At 35.6% G+C, this 24,069-nt stretch overlaps 1 protein-coding gene across 1 annotated transcript in view; it reads right to left on the bottom strand.

Annotated features, from left to right (window-relative positions):
• Window positions 1–2,425: 2,425 nt before the first annotated feature.
• The window catches only part of LOC110092139, a 36,123-nt gene continuing 14,479 nt past the window's right edge, over window positions 2,426–24,069 (bottom strand). The window contains exons 17-18 of the mRNA XM_020816542.2: window positions 3,199–3,339; window positions 2,426–3,101 (exon numbers count right to left, since the gene is read on the bottom strand). Coding sequence (XP_020672201.1) covers window positions 2,961–3,101; window positions 3,199–3,339 — 282 coding nt within the window. The 3' untranslated portion in view covers window positions 2,426–2,960. The remainder of the gene's footprint in view (window positions 3,102–3,198; window positions 3,340–24,069) is intronic.

Here is a 24,069-nt window from a genome sequence, read left to right as displayed (position 1 = left end):
ATATGTCTTATAATTTAATTAAGTATATAATTATATTCATCATTTCAATTTAATTTAACCATTTAATAATTTAATTATATTGAGAGATAATATACTAAAATTACGAAGTTTAAATTCTTAGAATTATGAGGTTTAAAGTTAAACTGTCATAATTATTATGTTAATTTTATTAATTTTTAATAATATTATTACTTATTAGTTATTACATCATCCGTTCAACCCCAGTTCAAACCGGTGAACCATGAAGCTCTCCCTCCAATTTGTTGTTAAGTTTGATTTTCATAACCTTGATCTTTAGAGTTAATTGAACTTCATGATGACCCTATTATATGCTAAGAATGGCCAAAAATAAGGACTATGAACCCACATTCAAAATGACAAAATTTTTTAAAGATAACATTTGCTCAAATCAGCGAAGATAATTCATGAGCATTAGTGAAAGCCCTCGCTACACTTTGGCAAGATAATTGAGGAGTTATTCGACTCACGAGAGAAATATATACATGTTTTTCCATCTAAGTATAGTTTTTTTTTTTCGCTAAGTATAGTTCAATCATAACAACATACATCATATAGGAGGAGTTGTTCGACTCATCTAATGTGACATGACTATGGTGGAGTATAAGTTTCGATGTAACATGAATACCTCACTATAATGTGATGGAGAAGTATATTAGAATTTATTATAAAATGATATGGCATTATAGTATTTGTGTAAGTATTACTTCATCACAAGTACTTTAAATTCTTGCTAACCCTTCAAAAAATAATGAAGTGATTGATTATAGATATGAATTTAGAGAGTTTGACATATAAAATTATCATGCAAGTTACAAATTCGAAAACAATACGGAGATTCTAATAAAAGTGATTGAGCTAGAAAATGATCTAATCATAAAAGAGCTAATGCATCAAGAATTAAGGAGAGATTATTTTGTGCAGAGATCGGACGTAAAACATTATCCAAAGACCAACAAGAGTTTGCCACGTCAGCAGTACCGACGAGCGGTGATGAGCAGTACTGAGCTACGATACCGAACAAGGAGTGACGTGGCAGATTCTGATTGATTTCCGAACGACATTCAACATCCACACTGAATAATTAATCGGAATTAAGATGTAAAATTTGGAAGAAGGCCTTCATGAACAAGCCTTCATCATAAAGTTCCATCTTTCTTCTTTGAAAATCCTTCTCTAAAAACCTATACTCACTCACCCAAAAAGTCTTCTACATGAGAGCAAAATAACACAAATTAAAACCTCCCAAGTAGCAAAAAATCTCTATTTTTCCCTCAAAATAACATAGCATCTACAAGGAGATGAAATCATAATATATAGATTGATACATGAGGCTAGGTTTGAACAAGCATAAGAAAGAGGGGAGGTATGATTTTGAAAGTTTTTAGTGAGTTAAGCAAAAATTTAAAAAAAAAAAAATCAAGAAAAATAATAATAATGATAATGCGAGTCCAACACAAGTATTTTTAAAATTTTATTATGGTATCTTCAAAATAATTATAAATATCCATTTTTCCCAAAAATACTTAAAAGATAAATAAACAAAATACCAAGTTAAATTAAACTATTAAATATCACTTGCCAGAGTTTAAGGAAATCTAATAAAAAAAAAACTAGTGCATCCTAACAAATTACATCCGTGGCCCGTGGGGGTTTTTAAAAAGCTGTCCTTCCTGAAAGATCTGATCCAACAAAAGTCGCATTGTATAGTTCGTAGCACACAGCTCACTTTGACCTGTTGGTTGAGAACTTATGCTTTCAACTAAGAGGTCTGAGATTCGAGCCTTTGTGTATGCATTTTGTGTGTGAGTTAAGCTAATAAATTAACAGTGCAAGCTTAGTTAAGCTCTGTTAACTCTGCATGATCAGGTTATATCCCCAACAAAGCAAGGAAAAATTTTCAGCTTCATTCTTATTATTTTTTACAAATTTTAATTTATTTTTAAGTAGCAAAAAAATAATGATCAAAAAATATCTCAAACGATGCCAATCTCAAGAAAAAAAAAATCAGCCCGCTTTTAAATTAATTATCCATATTACATTCATCTTAAAATAAATTTAATGTTATTAATTTTATCCTAATTAAATTTTAATCCAAATATCCTAATCTAATATTTTCCCTCTTATGAAAAATTATTTTCTGCAAACACCGAACACCATTCAGAGACCAATAAAAACGAATTACTTCACCCTTTTATTGTACCGCAGCTCGGTACCGCTCGATACCCCGACATAGAGTTACATACAACATCCGCACAAAATAATTTCTCCTCTCACACATACGCAGAGAAGGCCAAAAGCAACCCTTTATTGCCCACAACAAGCTGCACGGTTAAAACAGTAAACATGAAAGAGGATTCAGACGCAAAAGTCTTATTACGGACAACTAAAATCACTCCCAATAGAATTTGCTTATAAACAAATGGATTATAATAAAGAATGAAAAATAATGATCTCCAAAGTCACAAAAGCACCGTACAAAAAAAAATTTCTACAAACCACCTCTGCTGCAAAAATTAGCACTCTTGCTCCTATATCACAGAAAATTATTAGGTCCGGACACCAGACGTACAGATACGTACGGCGTCCAATGAAATGAAATAATGACATGTGGAATATACACGTGTCTGCAAAATTTTAAGTCAAGTGCGTCAAAAGCACAGTAAAAAAGCGCAGTCAAAAAGTATAATCAAAGCGCAGTCCACATGGCAAATTTTAATTGGATATCCGGACCTAATAATTTTCCCTATATCACCCCCCTTCAAACTGGCCATAGTTCCCTCTTTTTCTTTTGTACTATAGGTAATGGGTTACAACGGTATTCCTATTCTATACAGATCAATCCTTCTATTTACAGATCGAAAGCTGGCAACTTAAAACTTTTAAGAAAAAAAAATAAAAATAAAAATAAAAAAGAATATTTCGATCAGTTTTTTGTGATATCAGGAAGAATCAGGAAGGCTGCATACTATTGGTTCACTATCAGCTGGCAAAGGAAGTTCTTGAGGGCCAAGTAACAGCTTGTGAAGCATTGATGTTCCCTGAAACATAATAGGCCGAGTTCCTTTTGCGTATTCTCGCAACTGTGTACATAGAAGAAAAGAGGAAGAAGAAAAGTTATTATTAAATTTGGAAAAATTGAACTGGAAAATTTGTGTTAAACAAACTGGGAATCATCACCTGGGTTGGCGTTAATTTAGAGAAGCCGAACTTATTTGTCCACATGGATTCAGCATCATTAGCAGCAGGAAGCACAAAGTGCTTCACTTTTAAGGATTTGAACATACTCTCAATGCATGAAAAGAGAGACTGGAAGTAACCCTGAGAACAAATTAGCAAAAAGCAGTAGGTGTTAAATGAGAAGAAATGGGAAATGAAGACAAGTAGATTTTATGCATCTTATCATATATAATGTCAGTTGTAAGCATGAAAGGAAACAAATTGTGGTTTGAACCTTCTAATAGCGCTTCGGATCCATGATTTGGATCCATTTGGGCTCGGATTGAGCCGTATTTGGCGTCGTTGGGTTTGTATTTTCGAGACGTTCAGTTTGGCTGTAAGTTCGCTGAAATCAGAGTTCGGATGGTCCCAATTTTTATTTCGGAAGTTTCCAACCTTATTTTGCCTCGAGATTCATGATAATTTTTTGATGATGTATCACTACTGATGTTAAATTATATTTTAAAGTTGATTAAGGTGGTGTTGGAAAACAGAAATCATTGTTTTCTAGAGGTTCCTGGCCCATACCCGACTTGATTGGCAATATCACTGAATATATTTTTGCACAAAATTTTGATAAGGAGTTCTGTAAGGTCAACGCCCTTCATTCTAAACCGAACCTAATAAACTAGTTCATGGATCAACCCTACTTATTTTCCTATTATTAAGAACACTTGCATCTCAAGAACATCACCACTTCATTGGCATATTTTCTTTTTAATTCTGATATTGGCATCCCACTAACAGTTCAAAGGAGGATTGAAATTTTGTACTTACAAATTACTTTTAGTTGAAGTTTTTCATCCAAATGTGGCCCCATGATTTTATTTTTTCTTTTCTAAATTTTCACATAGAAAAATGGTACTTTAAGCTAGTTGTGTTCTGGGACACTTCGTAGCTAACACAAATATATCACCACCTCACTTCTCGATCTGTGAGAATTATTCTGCCAAATAACCATCCAAGCATATTAGTTGCAACCTATACTATTTTTCCTCCTTAGCCTTAGGCTCTGTTTGGGACGGCATTTTTATTGCTTATTAAAACAAAATTTTAGTATGAAAATTAAAATTTTTGTACTATAAAACTGCTTTAAAAAGCAGTAAGAAAGCTGTCCCAAACGAAGCCTTACTCTCAGTTTTTTTACAGCATGGCTACGAGTTCTTTAAAATTAGGCATATTGTTTTCAAATTAACACATAACTAAAAAGGCCATTTACCCTACAGTCATCATCTGCCTCCCAAGTAAGGGATCTGTAGCTTTATGGTGCGCGATCAAGTTCAAGAAAATTATCAAACCTTTTGCCACTCATACTTTTCCGTCTGCACTCCTTCATTTTCTAATCAATTTTTTATTCATTTTAAAGTAGAAAACAACTTTGTATATTACTAGTACTATTATTTCAAAAAGGAGATTGTGCTAAGATATTTAAAGTACATAAACTTTACAGGATATTTAAGAGATCTAATCAACTAAATTAGCCAAGACATTCAAATGATATGCATGAAACTTAACAATCACTTTTAGATAGCCTTCTTCAAGAAACTTACAGGTTCAGTATTATCATGAATATACTATCTAAACAATATAGTTGAGGAAATAGATTTCAGAGACTGATGCACTACAGATGGATTTGGTTACACTAATATCAAACCTAGCTCAGATGGACTTGGCCACACCGACATATCTTCGCATTTTATATTTTTACAAGTTCCATATGTATTTCATTCTCATTAATATTTGCTATGTACGACGAAATATTGAATCATGTAATGTAATAACTTCTCTTCCTTTCCACTCTATATAAGAGGACCTAATTTATGATGGAAAGACATGTGAATATTGAATCAAATTTGCTTTTGCAAACCAAGGCTCCTCTTCTCCTCCGCTAGGAAGGCATCCGCTTCCCCTCTCTCCTCCAGAATACACATGAATGTTGACACAATTTTTTGAGTTGACTCGCCTTGGATCGAGTCGAATCGAACATGATTGGGTTCAAATGAACCCAATCAACTCAATTGAGTCTTGTTGAACCCAAATCAACTCCACTCGACTTAGATTCGAGTATAATTTCATAAAATTAACTCGATCAAATCAAATCAACCCCAAATCTACTCAAATCGATCCAGACCGGAGCTCAATTTGTGCTCAAATCAAGTAATTGCGATCAACGGTCACGCCCAGCACACAAACAGAATTAGAAATTTTCGTCTCAAATATTCGCAGCAATATAGTTAGAAATTTTCATCTCAGCATTGTACTGATATCCAGCACACAAACAAAAGAAAAAAGGAACACCGGAATTTTTACGTGGAAAACCCTGGAAGAGGGAAAAATCACGGGGTCACGCCAGTTGAAATGATTTCACTAGTGTTTGATTAGATTACAAGCGGCTGACTCGTTCTTGAACTTGAGGACGATCATAATACAACAATCAACTGTCAGGTTGAAATCTAGTTACAAACAGAGATCGAAAATTCGGCAACGTTTGGGGGTCGGGCGAAAATCCAGCTTCAATTGACGATAACAATCGGGAAGAAGTCCGGAGTAAGTCGGCGGTCATGCAAAAGTCCGGCGTCAGTCGGGGGTCATGAAAAAGTTCGGCGTCAGTTGGCGGTCCAGCATAAGACTGACGTCAATCGGTTGTCGGGCAGAAGTTCGATGTCAATCAGTGATTGGGCAGAAGTCCGACGTCAGTCGGTTGTTGGGCATAAGTTTGACATCAGTCAGTGGTCGGGGAGAAGTCCGGCGTCGGTCGGCTAATGGACAGAAGTCCGGCGTTAGTCGGCGATCGTGCAAAAATCCAATGTCTGTCGGCTGCCAGGTGGAATTCGGACAATAGTCGAGGAGTCTGGTGGCAAGAGAACTCACGTTTCTCTTCTTCCTTCTCTTCCATGCTTGGTCCCCCTTCCATGAGAAATGAGTGATCTATTTATAGTTTTTGAGAGTGTCATGACCAGTAAATAAGAGAAAGATAAAGTGTAAATTGAGAGTGGTTTGAATGGACGGCTGATGTTGAAACCCTTGATCGTGGACTGTTTATTGAGCATTTGAATGTCTTAATAATATTAGAATTCGACGATCTTGGGCTCGTTGGATTTGTCTCGTCAAGCCGCTCGATTTGAATATAAGCATGTTACGTTTGGAAATAGTTTGGTAATCCAAATTATGTTTTGAACCTTCCAAATGCGCTTCGGGTCTTTGAGTTGAATCTATTTGAGCTCGGATTGGGTTGAATTTGGTGTCGTTGGGTTGCTATTTCCAAGATGATCAGTTCGACTATAAGCTTGCTGAAATCAGAGTTCAGATGGTCCTGGATTTAATTTTTGAAGTTTTTAACTTGATTTTGCTTCGAGATTTGGGCCTGATTAAGATAATTTTTGATGATATATCAATAAAATAATTTCATAAAGAATTAAAGTTCGCTTGAATAGAAATTCATTTCCATTCTGAAAGAACAGAAATAGTCATCGTACAAAATCTTTAACAATAAGCCCATCAAAATTTTTGGACCGAGTATGTATTTTAAGTTGACCAGGGAGAAAGCTATCTTCATTGTTGATTTTTCACAAGAAATTTGTTATACTATCAAAAATTTTGCTCATGATCTAATTAGGAATGCAAAAGAAAGAGTAGGAAAAAAAAGTAGAGGATAACACAAAGTTAATCAAAAAATAACTATCCTTTAGAGAGAAATTAACTTTCCAGGAAGTTTGCTTTCTTAAAATTGTGTTAATATTACAAAGGTAATTTTGCATCGCTTTAGATCCTAGAGGAAGGCCTAAATTAGGGGTGTCAATTTTTGACACGACACGAAAACCCGACCCGGACCCGACCCGGACCCGCCAGGTTGGACCCGACCCGATTTCAAAACGGGTCGGGTTCGGGTTCCAGAAATCGACCGTTTCAAAAACGGGTCGGGTTCGGGTTGACCCGGCGGGTTGCCGGGTCGCTGAAATCAGAGTTCAGATGGTCCTAGATTTAATTTTTGAAGTTTCTAACTTGATTTTGCTTCGAGATTTGTGCCTGATCAAGATAATTTTTTATGATATATCAACAATATAATTTCATAAAGAATTAAAGTTCGCTTGAATAGAAATTCATTTCCATTTTGAAAGAACAGAAATAGTCATCGTACAAAGATCTTTAAAAATAAGCCCATCAAAATTTTTGGACCACAAATGTATTTTAAGTTGATCAGGGAGAAAGCTATCTTCATTGTTGATTTTTCACAAGAAATTTGTTATACTATCAAAAATTTTGTTGATGATCTAATCAGGAATAAAAAAGAAAGAGTAGGAAAAAAGCAGAGGCTAACACAAAGTTAATCAAAAAATAACTATCCTTTAGAGAGAAATTAACTTTCCAGGAAGTATGCTTTCTTTAAATTGTGTTAATATTACAAAGGTAATTTTGCATCGCTTTAGATCCTAGAGGAAGGCCTAAATATTTGAAGAAAAGTCTTTAACGAGAACAACCCAAAACACTGGCAACAGAATTGCCTTTATCATGGCATCCACCAAAGAAAAATCAATGATGATTTAGAGATAGGGGTGCAACCGAGTCAAGTCAACTCGCGAGCCAGCTCGGACTCAACTCGTTAACAGGCTCGACGAGTTGAGCTTATCGAGCTCGACCGCTAAACGAGCTCGAGTTCGAACACCCTGCTGCTCGACTCGTTAGCTCGTCAAGCAGCTCGTGTAATTGCGGCAGACAAACACAAACGACGCCATAGCCCCTCATCAGACATCTTCCTATCTCCTGCTCTTTCGCGACTCCATAGTTCATCTTTGTCGTCACTTGCTCTTTCGCGGTAGAAAAAAGTCGGAGAAACCGAGAGAACATCTTCGTCTTCTCTTCCTCCAGCGGCTACTTAATTCATTTCACGGGGTATGCTTTTAACCTGATGCCTTGAATTGTAATCCATATGTATGTTTTCTTTTTCTTGTATCTTCGTGAATGGCATCTAATAGCAGCTTGTTTTTTGAAAGATTGTTTAAGATATGAAATGCTTTAATGTTTTTTTTTTTTTTCCTGGTTGTGTGATAGGGATTTAAGTTCCAGTTTTTTAGCCACTCCGTGTTTTCCTGCTTTTCCCATCATTGATGCATTTTGAATCACAATGAGTTTGCTTCAGGTGAGAATGCAAGTGAAGTGCCACCAGATTTCTGATCGCAGGTGGAATCGGCGGCTTCGTCTAGGTTGGGAAGGCTAGACGGGGAAGGGGAGCGAACGACGTAAACGCTGACCCGCTGATGAACGCGGACGACGTCGCACACGCGGGGCTCATTAAGAGGCTCAAACTGCGGCTTGACGAGCTCATATTCCCTTGTCGAGTCGAGCTTGACTCGAGTTTGAGCTCAAGCTCGATTTTTAGCAATCAAGCTCGGCTCGAACACCCCCGGACTCGAGCTTGACTCGACTCATTTGCACCCATATTTAGAGAATTTAAACACCATGAAAAAGGAGAATAATATGTTTAAGGGCCAAAATATAACAATGGTTAGCCCCACAAAAAAGAAGGTTTCATAACGAATTGAATATTGATGCAAGTAATATTACTACCACCATATTTATTTCCCCTAATCTAACTGCCAGCAGTAGCAACACAAAGTATCTTCAAACAACTTCATCAAATCATTTTCAATAATGTCCCAAATTTCTTGTAAGAATTCGATAGAGAAATCATTCGAGTTGAGTGATTTATTAACGCCTAAATAAAAATTAGCAACCTTTATTTCATCCACATTAAAAAGAGATACCAAAATATTCAGGATAGAAGGATCATCTAAGATATAAAGCTTAGATAATCAGCATAATACTTGGAGAGTTTCTGTGGAATTGATTGCCTTCGGACAAAAAAATACAACCACCATATACTTGAATCCTACAAATTTCTTTTCCACTTGCCTTTGGATCTCTGATGCCAAAAAATCAATTGTTCCATGTGCTGTTGTATAGCCATTTACAACAATTTCATAATTTTGAGGTCATCTGAATATGATAAATTTGAATCAACCTTGATATCAATATCAATAAGCTTACAGATCGTTAAATTTTACACTTCATATTTCCCGATGTATTGGCCTTCAGAGACCAATAAGTTTCACTTGACAGTTGTGGAGATGATTATTACTCTACAGGATGTCATTGTTATACTCCATATTCATGTAGATATACATGACCTTATGGGGCCACTTGTTAGAGCAAATTGTAATTAGTTGGCCTGTCTTAAACCACTACAATAACTTATTAGGTTCCCACTCTATTAGAAAATCTATTATCATAACTTGTAGAATCCAAATGAGTAGTCAAACTTTACTATGGACAAAGATAGCAGTCAAACTTCCCAACAATTTTGTTGGTTGATGTAGGCATTAGTTAAGGAGACTGTTAGACCAGTCTAGCCGATCCATACGGGACCGGCTTACGGACAACAAAGGAGGAGAGTTCCGCCTCCTGCATGCCGATCAAACCGCCAATTCAAAAAGAGCTGTTTAGGAAGGATTTTTGAGGGATTTAGAAGGGAAATTTGAATGTAGGGAAAGTTTAGAGATTTCCTTTTTGATTGTATGCATTAAATAGTTGGTTTTCCTAGGGTTAGGGCATCCTGAATTTGGCTGAAATTTGAGATCTCTTAGGTTTAGGTTTTTTTTTTTGCTCTAGCGCGTCTAGAGATTTGGGATAGATATATCTTCCTCTCGAATAGATGATCAATTGTATCTTGGTATTTTCATTTTCTATTTCATCAAATAATATAAATTATATAATGTTTTCTTGGTTTTGTGTGGATTCTTGCAGAGTTTTTTTTTTCGAATATTGATAGGAAATTCTTGAGATCTTCAAGTGTTTCCTAACACAGATCTAGGATTATCAGCTAGGTTAATAACATATGGTTGTCTGATCATAAAAATTGTGCAAAATCGGTTGTTTCTTGATGCTTGATGCCTAAAGCTTATAAGGTTCACCTCATATGGCTTATAAACATGGAGTATTTGTTTGACCAATTGATGTGAAACAACATGCGGTGAATCACGAATTGCACTTAAGAAATTAATAGAAGCAATGACTTTTAGCTTGCTACCAAAACTCTTTGTTTACTCAAGTTGAGTTTAAGAATAAGACATAGATAGATTAAGCAATGACAATAAATTACATGTAGAGAGTTGAGGAGCCTCACAAAATAACACCAAAATTTGAATAATGCAAATAGCTACCAATAATCAAAAGCCCCAAATTTAATATATAGATCATTCACCTTGAAGTCCTTCGCTCATTTTGAAGGTGGTGGCTAGCGGAGGAAAATTGTAAGTAGGCTTAGCGATGCCACTAATAGACAAGTGATCTTGAGAGGACTCGTCGTCGGGAACAAAGTCGGGGTTGGAGGGGCAGGTGGACGGCCGTCGATGGTCCACTCGCAGTCTGGACTTTGTCTGTTAATGACGTGTATGAGAGTCGGGAGGATCCTGTCCAAGTAAGCTACAACGGTGTCGTCGTCGGAATCAAATCCTGCGTCGAAGAATGGCGATTGTCGGACATCGAGATTGTCATGGGCATCGAATACTAGCCCCCATTCAAATTCCGGATCTGCCATACATCCCTTTGCTTGTAGATGAGGGGGCAAGGTGGAAGAATCTAGGAGAAGAGGTCTCGGGTGAGGGGAAGAGAGAGATCGGGTGGGCTAGGGTAGAGGAAATTTCAGAATTCTGGAATCTAATTCCAATTAGGTGGAGTGGGAAATTTAATTTGAAAAACAAATTAAGTCCAAATTGGATGGGGGGAAGCTGGCGGTTCAAGAAGGTTAATGGAAATTGATTGAGATCAATTAATAAAATAGAAGAGAGAAAAGCCAATCAAGGGGAGCCCGGCCACGTATAGAGAGGAAAGAGAGGGATTAAAATCAAATAGGTGGGGCCCATATGTTATATATTAATTATAATCAAATCTGAGTAACGTTCAGTATTGATTTTAATTAAGAAAACTTCCAAAATGGCATAATATGGGAGGGAAACGGGATTGGGCAGTTGGCTGTTTTTCTGCTGTGGACAGCAGTTTTCCTTTGGATCCTCTTGGTTTTGGTGTGAAACACTTAGAAATCCAAGTGTTTCCTATCAGAAATTCTTGAGATCTTCATGTGTTTCCTAACACAGATCTAGGATTATCAGCTAGGTTAATAACATATGGTTGTCTGATCATACAAATTGTGCTTAAGTCAGTTGTTTCTTGATGCTTGATGCCTAAAGCTTATAAGGTTCACCTCAGATGGCTTATAAACATGGAGTATTTGTTTGACCAATTCTCTTGGGAGATATATCGGTGCATCCATACAAGAAACTTATAAGTTTGTGTGCCTTAAAAGGTCCAATATTACAAGTTGTGTCATCTCTTGTAGGTTTGGGCTTGGGAACACTTCTACATTGAGCATCCTAATATCCTATGATGTTTATGCCCGATTAGACAAAGGTATTATTAGGTATGCCACTAGAGTACAAATATTATTTTTTTAATAATCATGATAATATAATATTTTAAGAATACTATAACTTCTTTTATGCTAAATGAATGAAGGATAGATGTGGAAACAATAAATAAGCACCATCCTTCAATATAAAAAAAAAGAGTTGCTAAATATAAGAACATATATTTAATTAGATGTTCATTAGAATGTTGTGGAGGTATATTTGGTATAAAAGTTAGGCAATATGGATATATTACTTAGAATTAGCACTAAGTACACAGTAATTTGCATTAAGGGTAATGAAATCTAGATAGCCGGAGTACCATCATTACATAGGCGAAGGTTAATAACTTCCCGAGAGTAATGCAATAGTTTAACCACCAGCAACAAACCAAAATGGAGCCGATAAAGTAGGGATTCCAGAGAGAGGATGCATAACAGAAAGGGAGTAAAGACCACATCATTAATAAAAAAGGAATAAGCCTCCTCATTGGACCATCTATGTAGTTTCATACAGTTTCCTGCCAAGGTACATCACAATCTAGAGCAAGCTTTGCAGATATATGTATCATTAGAACAACTCCACCTTATAAAACCACTGAAAGCACCCCGATGTCATACTATCCTTGTGCAAACATCAAGCAAAACTTAGTAATCTTAATATATAAAATTAGGTCTTATTGTTGGGTCTTATATTTCAAAAATTAAATGCTTTAATTATTAGTATAACTCTATGCATCACACAACCACAACTTTAAGTCCTTTAAAAAGAGGAATTCTAGAGCCTAACTCTAGGGTGATTCAACGAGAAGCATAATTGGCTAGGCAAGTGCAATGTAATAGAGATTATAACTTGGTGACTATCCATCATATTCACAATGCAACAACATGAAGATGAGAGTTCATTATATATCTCGCAAGGCTACTATCAACAATACAAGAATACGTTGTCTCTCAAATGCAAGACCAACAAAAAGTAGTTTAGAATGCTTGGCCCTCAAAAAAGCCAATTACGATAATTAGGACACGATAACTGTAAAAGTTATGGTGATTTTAACTCCTATGAATATGTGAACCCCAATGAGGCCCAAATAAATACACTCTGAGCAGAAATGTCATTTACCATCACCATAAGGGAAATTGATCTTATTGCTAACTCCTTGATAAAGGAAGTAGTAGATGGATTTCTCTTTTGTTTTAATTATTGAGATGTGGCCATTTTTTATTTTATAAAACTCTATTTCTCGTTATTTTGAGAAATACATGGTTATATTATTAAGCACAAAATAATATCTTCGCATTGGATTCCTTGGGCAGTCCAAGGCTTTGTTATATCTTTAATATTATTTTGTCCTTTTGGGTGTATTATATAATCAATATTGTGATTTTATATAGAAATAAATATTCTATCATCATACGGAGATGCCAAAGTTTAATAAAAGAATGCATACGCATTTAAGAAATCATATCGGATACCTTTGGTGATGTTGTGGCCTCAGCTATTAAATACAAATCTATATAGTATTCTATCTTTCCGCCTTTGTACTCATAAGACATTAAAGTTCCTATAAGTAGCATGTAGATAACATTAAGAGGATTGCCAAACCAACTTCAATAGAGAAAGCTTTGTACACTAATGGCATCCTATGTAAGTTTCTCCTTCCCACATAATAAATATTTGTTGAAATCTCAAGCACAACACACAACTAGATCAAAGAGCTTCACTCATTCACTTCTGGTTATTGATATTCATTAAATGTCCAAACAATCTATCAATGTTTCCAGAGAACACTTGTCGAAGGGTCCAAAGAATTTCTACTTCAAGAAACTAAGACCTCCCCATCCTCAATGGATGAAATAATACCCATTATAAGATAATCATTATATTAAAAGATATCGGCAATCATAGATTTTGTCAATCGAAGATCAACACAAGAAAGGACTATAAATCTAATCAAGCAAAATAGACTAATATTGAGTTAGTAGTTAAAGATGCAAATTTTGGAATAATATTCGAAATTGATGGGATGATAAGACTGGGTCATTAGCAGATAGCAAAATCTTGAAGAAATAATAAGAGGATATGTATTGGCTTGAATGAAAGAATCATTATTTTTTTAATACCCACTTGAGTCACAAAGGTCTTGAAAAGCTAACAATTACATTATGCTTTGCTTTAAGCATCAGTGTGAGCTGAGCTGATGAGCATGGTGCTTAGTTACTAAATCTTCATAAGGGAGAAATGATCACAAATAAAGATCTAGCTGAATTTTTTCTAAATTCCCTTACGTGACCTAATATCTGTAAAAGATTTGTAAAAATTACATGAAGAAAAGTAGGACATCATATAAATTATAAATACTCTTTTATATTTTGAATGATATTGTACAACAACAACATGAAGTTAATGTTCCTGTATCTGAAGCCAATAATACTCAAAAGATTACAGGGCAATTTTTTTTATAATGATTGTCTTTATTTGAAAACAAATTCATCAAAAGATACTATGATGATTTAAATCTTGCAAAATTTTCTTAAGGAAAGAATAAAAGTATTGTGTGCAGAATACTTGAAGGATACTACGATGAGGCTGACCAAATGTAGTGTGCTATGATAGTGGCAATTATGTAATTGTTCTTTATTTGTATTTGATAGAGTACAATGCAATATTTTCTTTGTCAATGTTAATAAACATTTTTATATCCTGTCACATCCTATATTGATTACACCTTTGTTATTTCAAATAAAAAATAGAATCAAGGAAGATTCAATCTTAAAAAAAATTTACTGCAAAACCAAGATAACTATAAATTCTAAAAAATTTAGCATAGCACAAACCATAATTATTAAGGGGTTTGATAAGCAACTTCATGTTTTTGACAGAAATGTCACATGAGAAGAACCCCAAACCCAAAAATACAAGATACCATAGGTTCCTAAAAACACTTAAATCCCTAAAAGCCTAAAAAATTAAATCATCCCACAATCATTACACAGCTAAAAAATACATTATATCAATAAAATCATATCAAACCAAAATCCCTTAAAAAATACAACAACAACATCAAGCCTTTGTCCCACTACATGGGGTCGGCTATATGAATCTTTTTTCTACATTATGTCCTGTTAAAAGTCAAATTCTCATTTAAATCTAATAAAGAAAGATTATTTCTAATATTTTCTAACCAAGTATTTTAAAGTCTACCTCTACCTTTCTTAACATAAGTCAAATCTAATATTTCTACTTTTCTAATCGGGTCATCAGAAGACCGCCGTTTTATGTGGATAAATCTTCTAAGGCGACTCTCTCTAATCTTATCTTCCAATGGAGCTACTTCAACCTTTTCACGTATATGCTCATTTCGTATCCTATCTCTAAGGGTAAAGCCACTCATCCACCTGAGAATCCTCATCTCTACAACATTTAACTTAGTATTATGCTTCTCTATTAATGGCCAACATTGGGTACCATAAAGCATTGCAGGTTTCACCACCATCTTATAAAATTTTCCCTTAAGTTTGAGGGAGACTTTTCTATCACACAATAAGCCCGATGCAATCCTCCACTTCAACCATCCAACTTGAATTCTATTGATAATATGCCCATCTACTTCACCATCACTCTGAACAATAAGATTCCATATATCTAAAACGTGTACTCTTATTAATGACTTGATCGCCCAAAGTCACAATCCCCCACTAAATCTATTATTACGAAAATTACACTCCATATATTCAGTTTTATATCTACTCAAGTGAAAAACTTTAGACTATAAGGTTGACCTCCATAATTCAAGTTTACCTTCAACTCCCTCTCTAGTCTTATCAACAAAAAGAATATCATCAGCAAAAAGCATACACCAAGGTACATCCTCTTGCAAATGTCCAGTGAGAACATCCATGACTAAAGCAAAAAATATATGGGCTTAAGGATGATCCTTGATGTAATCCAACCGAAATAGGAAAATACTTATCAAACCATCTTGTGTTTGAACACATACATATCTTTAATGATTTGAATATAACTATATAAGCATTATTAATTCCTTTCTTTTCAAGAACTCTCCATAGCATTTCTCTTGGAACTTTATCATATGCTTTCTCTAAATCAATAACTATCATATGAAGATCCTCCTTATTTTCCCTATATTTCTCCATCAAAGCTAAAGAGACCGAAAAATAAGCTTCATGGTTTAAGGGGAAAAATATATATTTTCCAATTTTTTTCCCGAGGGAATAGAAAATTGCCTTCCAGACATAATTATCATCCACGTCCAGGATGACAATTTTTTGCAGTTCGATACAAGGAAACCAAAAATCTAATAGCATGCAGCCTTGGTCATGTCAAATGGATAATAATGTGGCTAAAACATCCTCCCCATCCTAAATCTTTGGAAGAGGGGAAATAAGCTTTTTTTTTTTTTTTTACCACATTCCTGCCCAAAGAAAATAGCAAATTGTCATCCATGTCTTCAATGACATAATTAAAGTACATGTCAAGTACGACAAAAACAAAACAGCAAACAACTTTTAATCCATCTTGGGCATGGCACATTGATGCTATACGGCTAAAACATACTCCCCATCCTAAATCTTTGGAAGAGGGACTGCTATAATTTTAAAAATATGCTTTTCCAACAAACTTTGTGCTCCTCTCTCTCTCATATATATATATATATAGTACTATATATATATATATATATTAGATATATATATATTAATATCTAATATTATATATATATATATTATATTTAATATATATATATGTTATATAATATATATATTATTTTATATAATGTGTGGTAACTTGATAGTAACTTACTCCTCACCTAAATCTTTGGAAAGAGGATGATATTTGATTTTAAACTTATGCATTTTCCAACAAAATTGCGCTCCTCCTTCTCTCTCCTACTACTCTCTCAATCTCTCTCTCTCTACATCTTCATATTATATATAATATATATTAATATATCACCAATATTGTGTGGTAACATGTCTGCATGGAACTAGCTCAACACTTACCAGCCCTTTGAGTTTTCCCCCTTGATAGCATCTAGCGGGAGTTCTGCGCATGTCACACCCAACACGAAGAAGTCCCCAGCTATATAATGATGATCTCAATACTGTGAAACCAGCTAGCATTGAATCCTAGAAAATAGAAAAAACAATCTACAGGTGCAGAACACTCACTTCACGTGCAAAACCTGCAATTACACCGCGCAAATCTTGATCCCGATTTCTTTCTGTCAGATAAGGCAAGGAAACATTATAAGGGGTACAATTAGTTATTAATCCTGACCAGAAATAAGATAAATGGTGATTTGCTACCATTATAACCATGAAGGGTGTATAAAGGTCCGACCAGAGATAGGATTAACTATGGGAACAATGACTCCTGTACAAACCATAAGTTGCCATTAAGGAGATGCCCAAACAAAGCATATGTAATATTTAAAATAAGAAACCAAAGATAGAATATAGCAAGACAGCAACAAAGTCAAACAAGCCCATTGACATACTATTCGGATATAGAATAGTGCATGCAACACATGGCAAATGAAAGGTGTCAATACAATTGGATCATGAATGCTTATACCATATTCATCGTATATCGAATAACCTATATACTTATAGATTATAATGGCCTTAAATCATGATGGAAAAACAAGACAATTTAGAAGTAAAAAAATTTTATAACTCCATCACTTGCGAAATAGATGCCAAGCAAGAAAGCTTAAGAAGAAGGAGCAAGTAGAAAATCGATTAAGGAAGTCAAAAAGATCGTATGAGAGCTTAAAGGAGAGAGGAAAAAATAGTGGTCATAAAAGAGAGGTATGGAAGAATGGAAAGAAAAATGACGCATTTAGATTAAAATTTGGGATCAATGAGAGATGCTTCTAATGTGATAATTGTACAACATAATATCAATCATTAAAGACAACTATTAACATCATTGTTAAAGCAGAATCAAGTTGTATGTGATACTAAGTTACAGGTTCAATGAGATCTCTTAAGGCAGTATCGTTCGCCTTATCAATCACATTAAAGGTATAAGAGCATTTACATTTAGAAATGGGTAAATAATTGATAAGTTAAAAATAGTAGGAAATGTTTCATGATAGGACATATCTGCACTACTTGAATATTGATACTGCTTGCAGATTAAATAGTTCATTGTCCGGTAGAATTTTTTGTTACTAAGAAGTTCCATTTTTAAACATGCTCAGTAGACCTCGGAGCTTAAACCTTTTCATCAAGCTTTTCTCTTTTGAGTTTGCATCTGATTCTTCAGGACCTCTGGTACTTGACGAAGCAGCTCATGTAAAGCAGCATGAATTCCTACTGCAATCTGCGTCAAACACCACCCCTTCAGCGGTTAATACCTAACTCATAAGAAAAGTTTTGCAAATCATGTTTTCATTAGTATTTTGAGCGAAAATTAAAACAAGCTCGGGCTCTATTAGCTCCCAACCGGTTATCCAGTTATCAGTTTAAACTGGATCTCACAAAAACCCAGTGCTGTGACAAAAACACCTAACTGAGAAAAATGGTGAATGCCAAATACTAGCTTGACATTATGCAATCCAAATCGAAACTTTTCAAATTAGCAAAATTGTAGCTCTATAAGAGTGTTTCAATGAGTCAAGGATTGTGACCTTTCGTTCGCGCATCTCTTATGGAAGTTTGAGATTCAATGCAAAAGTCAGCTAAAAATTAAAAAAAATGACTTTCATTTTGTGCAGCGTCATGGTCCTCCTCAACCACAACAATTTAAAACTATTTCAGGATGTTTATTATCAGCTCTAGTGTATCAGATTCCCATAAGTGCAAAGTCCACATTATGCCAAATTTAAATCTTAGAAGCGATACTAAGAAACACTCAATTAAAATACGCAATACTTTGATATGAAATTGATTAATATTGTTTGTATTGTAGCACGTTTTTGGGGATGAAATGCAAGCAAATCTCTAGTGTTTGTTATTCCATTAGGGGGCAAACGAGTCGAGTCCGATGCTCGAGCCAGTGGAGGGTCGAGTCCTAGCCGTCGACTATCAAATATCGATAGCTCAACTCGAATCGGAGCTCAAAAAAACGGACGGTCACGAGCTGACTTGTTTCGTTCGAGGGCTCGTCAGCTGGCGAGTTCACCGATGGCTACATCGCGACGTTCGCGACCCGTCGTCGCGAGCAGTGTCGTCCACCTCCGTGTCTATCCGTGGCTACGTCATCACTCAACGATAATAGTCGACCGCCTCGATCGTCCCTCGAGCATCGTAGTCGACTGCCATCCTCACTCGTACGAGCATATAATGCTTCATGTATTCAAACAGTAGAAGAGTATGCATATGAAATGGAACAAAACTCTTACCTCCATGAGATTCAATGCCCATTCCCAAGAATTGCCAACAAAGCAAATGACAGCCGCGGGCTGGAGCTAGGGAAATTGGTAAGAAATAAATATTTTCTTTAGAATGGTTTATACTTTCCCTCGAATGTATGTCAGAAACTGGTAAAAAACTAAAGCATGAAGATTGCGTGAAGGAAAAATTTCACAAGAGGCTCTAAAAAAAAATTTGGATGCTTTGCCTTTACTCGGTTGCAGCACGACAAGACACCTCTTAAACCGCAACTTGTCAAGGCCCTTCTACTACGCACTCTGTAAACTTAGCCCCAAAAAATATAAAGGAAACATAAAAAAAAAATGAGACAACTAGAAGCTCCTACACAGATCTTAACACGTTTCTCTCTACAAGCCTAGACTCGCGCCATCTTTGCTTGAGCACTGCGAAGCAAATTGCGCTAGCAGAAGACGTGTCCTAGCTATGAACGAACGCACGCCACTCCACGACCCACAGCTCTTCACGAATAAGGGATCGGCTCTTCACTCGCTAAAATGTTAGAATAAGTTGTTATTTTGTGCCGGACCGGTTCATTTCGCCAAGTCAAGATTCATGCATTTTGTCTCGGCACCCTTCCCGCCGCTTCACTTTTGCATCGGAAACTCAATTTCGCAACGTCGTAGTAGGACCGTGTTCGCTTACTAACTACAGTCTGCTCGACAATGCACAATAGAGCCAGGACAAGGTATGCATCGAACTCCGAGGCTCGATAATTAGGCCAAGCTCACAAATTTGCTCGAACTCGTTGAGACTCGATACTCGATAAGCTCGACTCGCGAGCTCGTTAACGGTAGTTCGAGTCGAAGTCGGCTTACGAGTCCGGCTTGAGCTCGCGTTGACCCCTATTCCATATCATTAACCTCTGGATCTAGTCACAAAGGATAGAAGGTCTGAAAACGCATATCAACTAAAAGATTAGTAAGCCTGTCATGAGTTGCATTCTCAAATATCTGGAGAAAATAAAGTTAAAAATTGCTCAAGGACAAGTTGGTGAATGGAGATTTACAAAAAATTCCCAAGAAGTTGAGAGTCGCTCAGCATCGTGGGGAGCCAACCCACAAAAATCGACGCGTTTTGTTGGATGGCTAAAGAGTAGGAGCTCTCCACTAGTGTGATCAGAGCAACGAAAAAACCTACTTGCATGAGCAAGTGCCAATATTGGCTGAAGATTCTGTAAATGGCAAAAGAGACAAACTACTATCATGCTCTCTGCTTCAGATTAACTAGTCGTAGCTTTCATTTAGGTTTGATATCTTCTACGTTTCTCTCACATTGATCAAACAAGATTAAACTCATTTAACCAGTTGCCATTAGTTATCTATTAATTAGTTGTTAAGTAATATGAGCCCAAGGTTCAATTAGCACAATTTTTTTTTCAAATTATCAAACTAGACATAAGTACCTAAGCGGAAATGGATGTAGATTAAATTATTAATCCCTCATCTACGTAGATTGAATGATTCAAGAAGAAATATAAACAACAGTAGGAGAAGCTAGCTGCCATTGAGATGGACTTGGCATACTTATCATAGCGCACCCTAATTTAGAGACTTACGACATTCGTTAGATTTAAATTATCTTGAGTTGAATAAAACAAACTCAATACAAAATTGGGTTAGTAATTGCAGTTTCAAGATAATTGAGTTGAGCTAACTAGGTAACATAACTTTAAGTTCAATTTAGCTAAGCTTAGCATACTATTTAATTTGATTTGATGAGTTTGTCAAATTGAATTATGCAGCATTCGTTTGATTCCAGCCAATTGGACTCTTAGGGTTCTCTAGTCGTCTTAGATGATATAAGAGGCTTATCGATTTTTATTTAGCTTGTTTGTCTTCGTATTGATAGCTCAAATTAGCAAGATACGCCCACTGAATCAACAAAGTTTGAAATCACTTAATGAAGATTGAAACCGGGTTCGCACCACCTTATCTAAGCATGTTAAAAAGGAGTTTGAGTACGCTCAGCATGCTCGATTGACGCAGCTTGGACACCTTTGAGGCAAAAGCCCGGGATTTGGCCGAAGATTTACGATGGCTCATTGAGGTGTAACCTCGAGCGCAGCGTTTATATCAATCTTATCTTTATTTTGGTTTGAAGAGTTGGAGCACCTTATTAGATTTAGGGCTTCATCGGTTTGCAAATTTGTTCAATCTTTAGCCCCCTCTGCAAACTTGTAGCGGAATGAACGCTCTCTTGGCTTCGTGTGCACTGCTTCGCCTCAACTACTTCGGCCCGCTTCTTAGGATGAGTTCTTCATGATTGAGTAACCAACTCCATCTACCTTCAAGACCCATGTAAGTTGTGACAATCTTGAGAAGCAATTATGAAAATTTAAGGCTGTGATTCTCTACATGAGGGCATTCATATAATTAGATTCAAGCTTAATTATATTTGTTAAAGTTTAACAATTTCAATCTATCTATTGCTTTTTAAGTTTGGTCAAGTGAAGTATCAGTTGGGTCCACGACAATTCTTTTTATAGTTTTAAGCACCAGCTATAAGTTGTGTTTGCTATCTTATTCTTTACAAACAAACGCAAATTTTAGCTGCCAGGGTTCTTAATTGCAACGCACATTTTAATGAATGGTCTCCATTAATTTTTTCTTTCTTTAATCGTAATTGCTATACTTATCACTCTTTTTTAATTCTATGATTGAATTGCCTCATATCAAGATCTTCTTTTAAAAATTGATTGATTGATCGTATGAACAGGCATCATTTAGATGGGCTAAATGGGTTGACATTGAGGAGAAGAGTGATTATTTGTACCGATATTTATTTTGAATCTTGTATTCTAGTAACATCTTATTTTCAATATCCATTAATTTCATAATCTACTTCAATATTTGTCATGTTACAGTTATTATATACTTTTTTAGTTTTACTTTAATTTTTTTTCATTTTGACGGCTTGCCTCACTTTTAAGCAAATCGCTTGTCTCTGATACGCCTCTTTTAAACTTGATCTAAGTACTATGAATTCATTAGACTTTGAAGTTGTTCAGCTATGTCAAATAACCTCTATTCATCAAGCCATTTGATTGAGGTTAAGTTTGACAAAGCTAGGTTGGCTTGCTCAGTTGTCATTTAGGCAAATTAATAAGGAAATTCAAGATGGGCCCAATGGGTTTACGTAACAAGCATTTTAAAATTGACTAAATATGAAGGCTCGTCAATGCATTTCAATGAAAACACTCGAGGCTTACCCTAAACTTGGTTTGATGAAGACTTGACCTCAGCTGGGGCGAGACTTCTGAGGGCATCTTGCCACCTGCATAAGCGGTACACCTCACCCTTTATAAGATTTGCTAATAAAACTACACTAATCCCAAAACTTAAAGCCCTGGAACCAAAATCACACTTTCTAGAGTCCGACGGATCATACAACTTCCTTTATTGCTCACCTCCGGCCCACGCCTTTCGCTGCACAGCCACCACGCGAGCCGCGTCAGGGATCACTGAAGCCTAATACCACCAACTCTAAAATTTGGAACTTAATTCATCTTTCTGTTGGTGCATAACATTTATGAAAGATGAAGATGACTGAAAATAAGAGAAGCCGATTGAGAGAGTTGGACTCACAGATGAGCAGTGGAGAGACAATTTATGTGACGACTCAAAATAGATTCCCTCAATTAATGATGTGTGTGATTTCTAAGTCGTAACTATTTAGCTTCTTTAGAAATTAATTTGGATGACTATTGAAACTAAGAAAAGAAGAAACTTTTGTGAACCTTGATGTATATATGATCCTTTATGCAATTCTATATATTTAATATTATTTTTGCTCTTAAATTTTGATTTCAAGTTTATTTCTTGCATATTTCACTTGCCAATTTACTTCTATACAATTTTTTTATTCACATGTATGTCCAATTTCTGACTTATATTCAAAAATTAACATGCCATCATTGTAAAATATTATTTGTGTTATTACATAAAAAACACATTTAACCTTATTTCATTTAAGCAATTGTTTGATTTGAGGCTTACACTCAACATCTTCGAGGCTTACGAACAAAAATGCCTCAACATAATTGTCATTTAAACCTTCACAAAGTAAGTTCCAGTAAAATAGCAGTTCACTGCCCTTATGCAAGAGGTAATCTGATCGGTCCATAGGCTTTTGGTTGGGTGACAGTGGTTACACATTAAGCAGCGATCTAGGTTTCCATCAGGTCCTAAAGCGAATATTGGTAATAAGCGCTTGTGGAGTCTGTGACAGGCAAATTTAGGATGTACTCTTGATCCAAGGTTGATTTAGTCAAAACTTGGTGATTATCAGGGTAGCCCATGTGGTCCAGTGCCTTTTACCTTGATGTTTTAGAGCACTACACATTGGATTACACTTAAGATAAAAAAAAAACATAATATAAAAGAAGAATGAAGAATGCACAAACCTGAGGATTCAGCCATGTCATGATCCTTAGAACAGCCACGTGCATACTCAGTCTCACACTAACAAAAACACATATTTCAATAAAAATGTGCCAATAACAAGGATACTGGCAAACAATTAGAACATAAGAAAAAAAGACGAAGTAAGTGCAACCATTTTAAAACAATTAACCTTGAGCACACTAATAACAGTACGCCGATCATTCCAGAAACTACTAAAATCATGCTGTTGGAACAGTGTAAAACCATAAGTATGAATTAATTTACGTTCCAGCCCGCAGAAAAAACCCACAAAATAAATCAGCTACGAGAATGGGCAATCAAACTCAATATTTTCCACAAGTTATGCATAATGTCAGTGCTAGCACCAATGTAATTAAAAACAAAAAGCAGTACATAAAAACTCTCTAGCATGAAACAGGTCACCAAACACTATAAGTGTTGAATTTTGATAACAAAAAGGTTAAATGCTATTTTGCCACAAAGATATGAAGCCAATTCATTCGCTTGAGTGAAACTTCGAATTCATATTTAACTATCAAGCTGCCTAGTTGGAAGGAAATACTCACATAA

Source organism: Dendrobium catenatum, unplaced genomic scaffold (genome assembly GCF_001605985.2).
Source record: "Dendrobium catenatum unplaced genomic scaffold, ASM160598v2 fragScaff_scaffold_665, whole genome shotgun sequence".
Classification (NCBI taxonomy): domain Eukaryota; kingdom Viridiplantae; phylum Streptophyta; class Magnoliopsida; order Asparagales; family Orchidaceae; genus Dendrobium; species Dendrobium catenatum.
The sequence above is the reverse complement of the archived record's forward strand: the minus strand, read 5'-3'. Positions and strand labels throughout refer to the sequence as shown.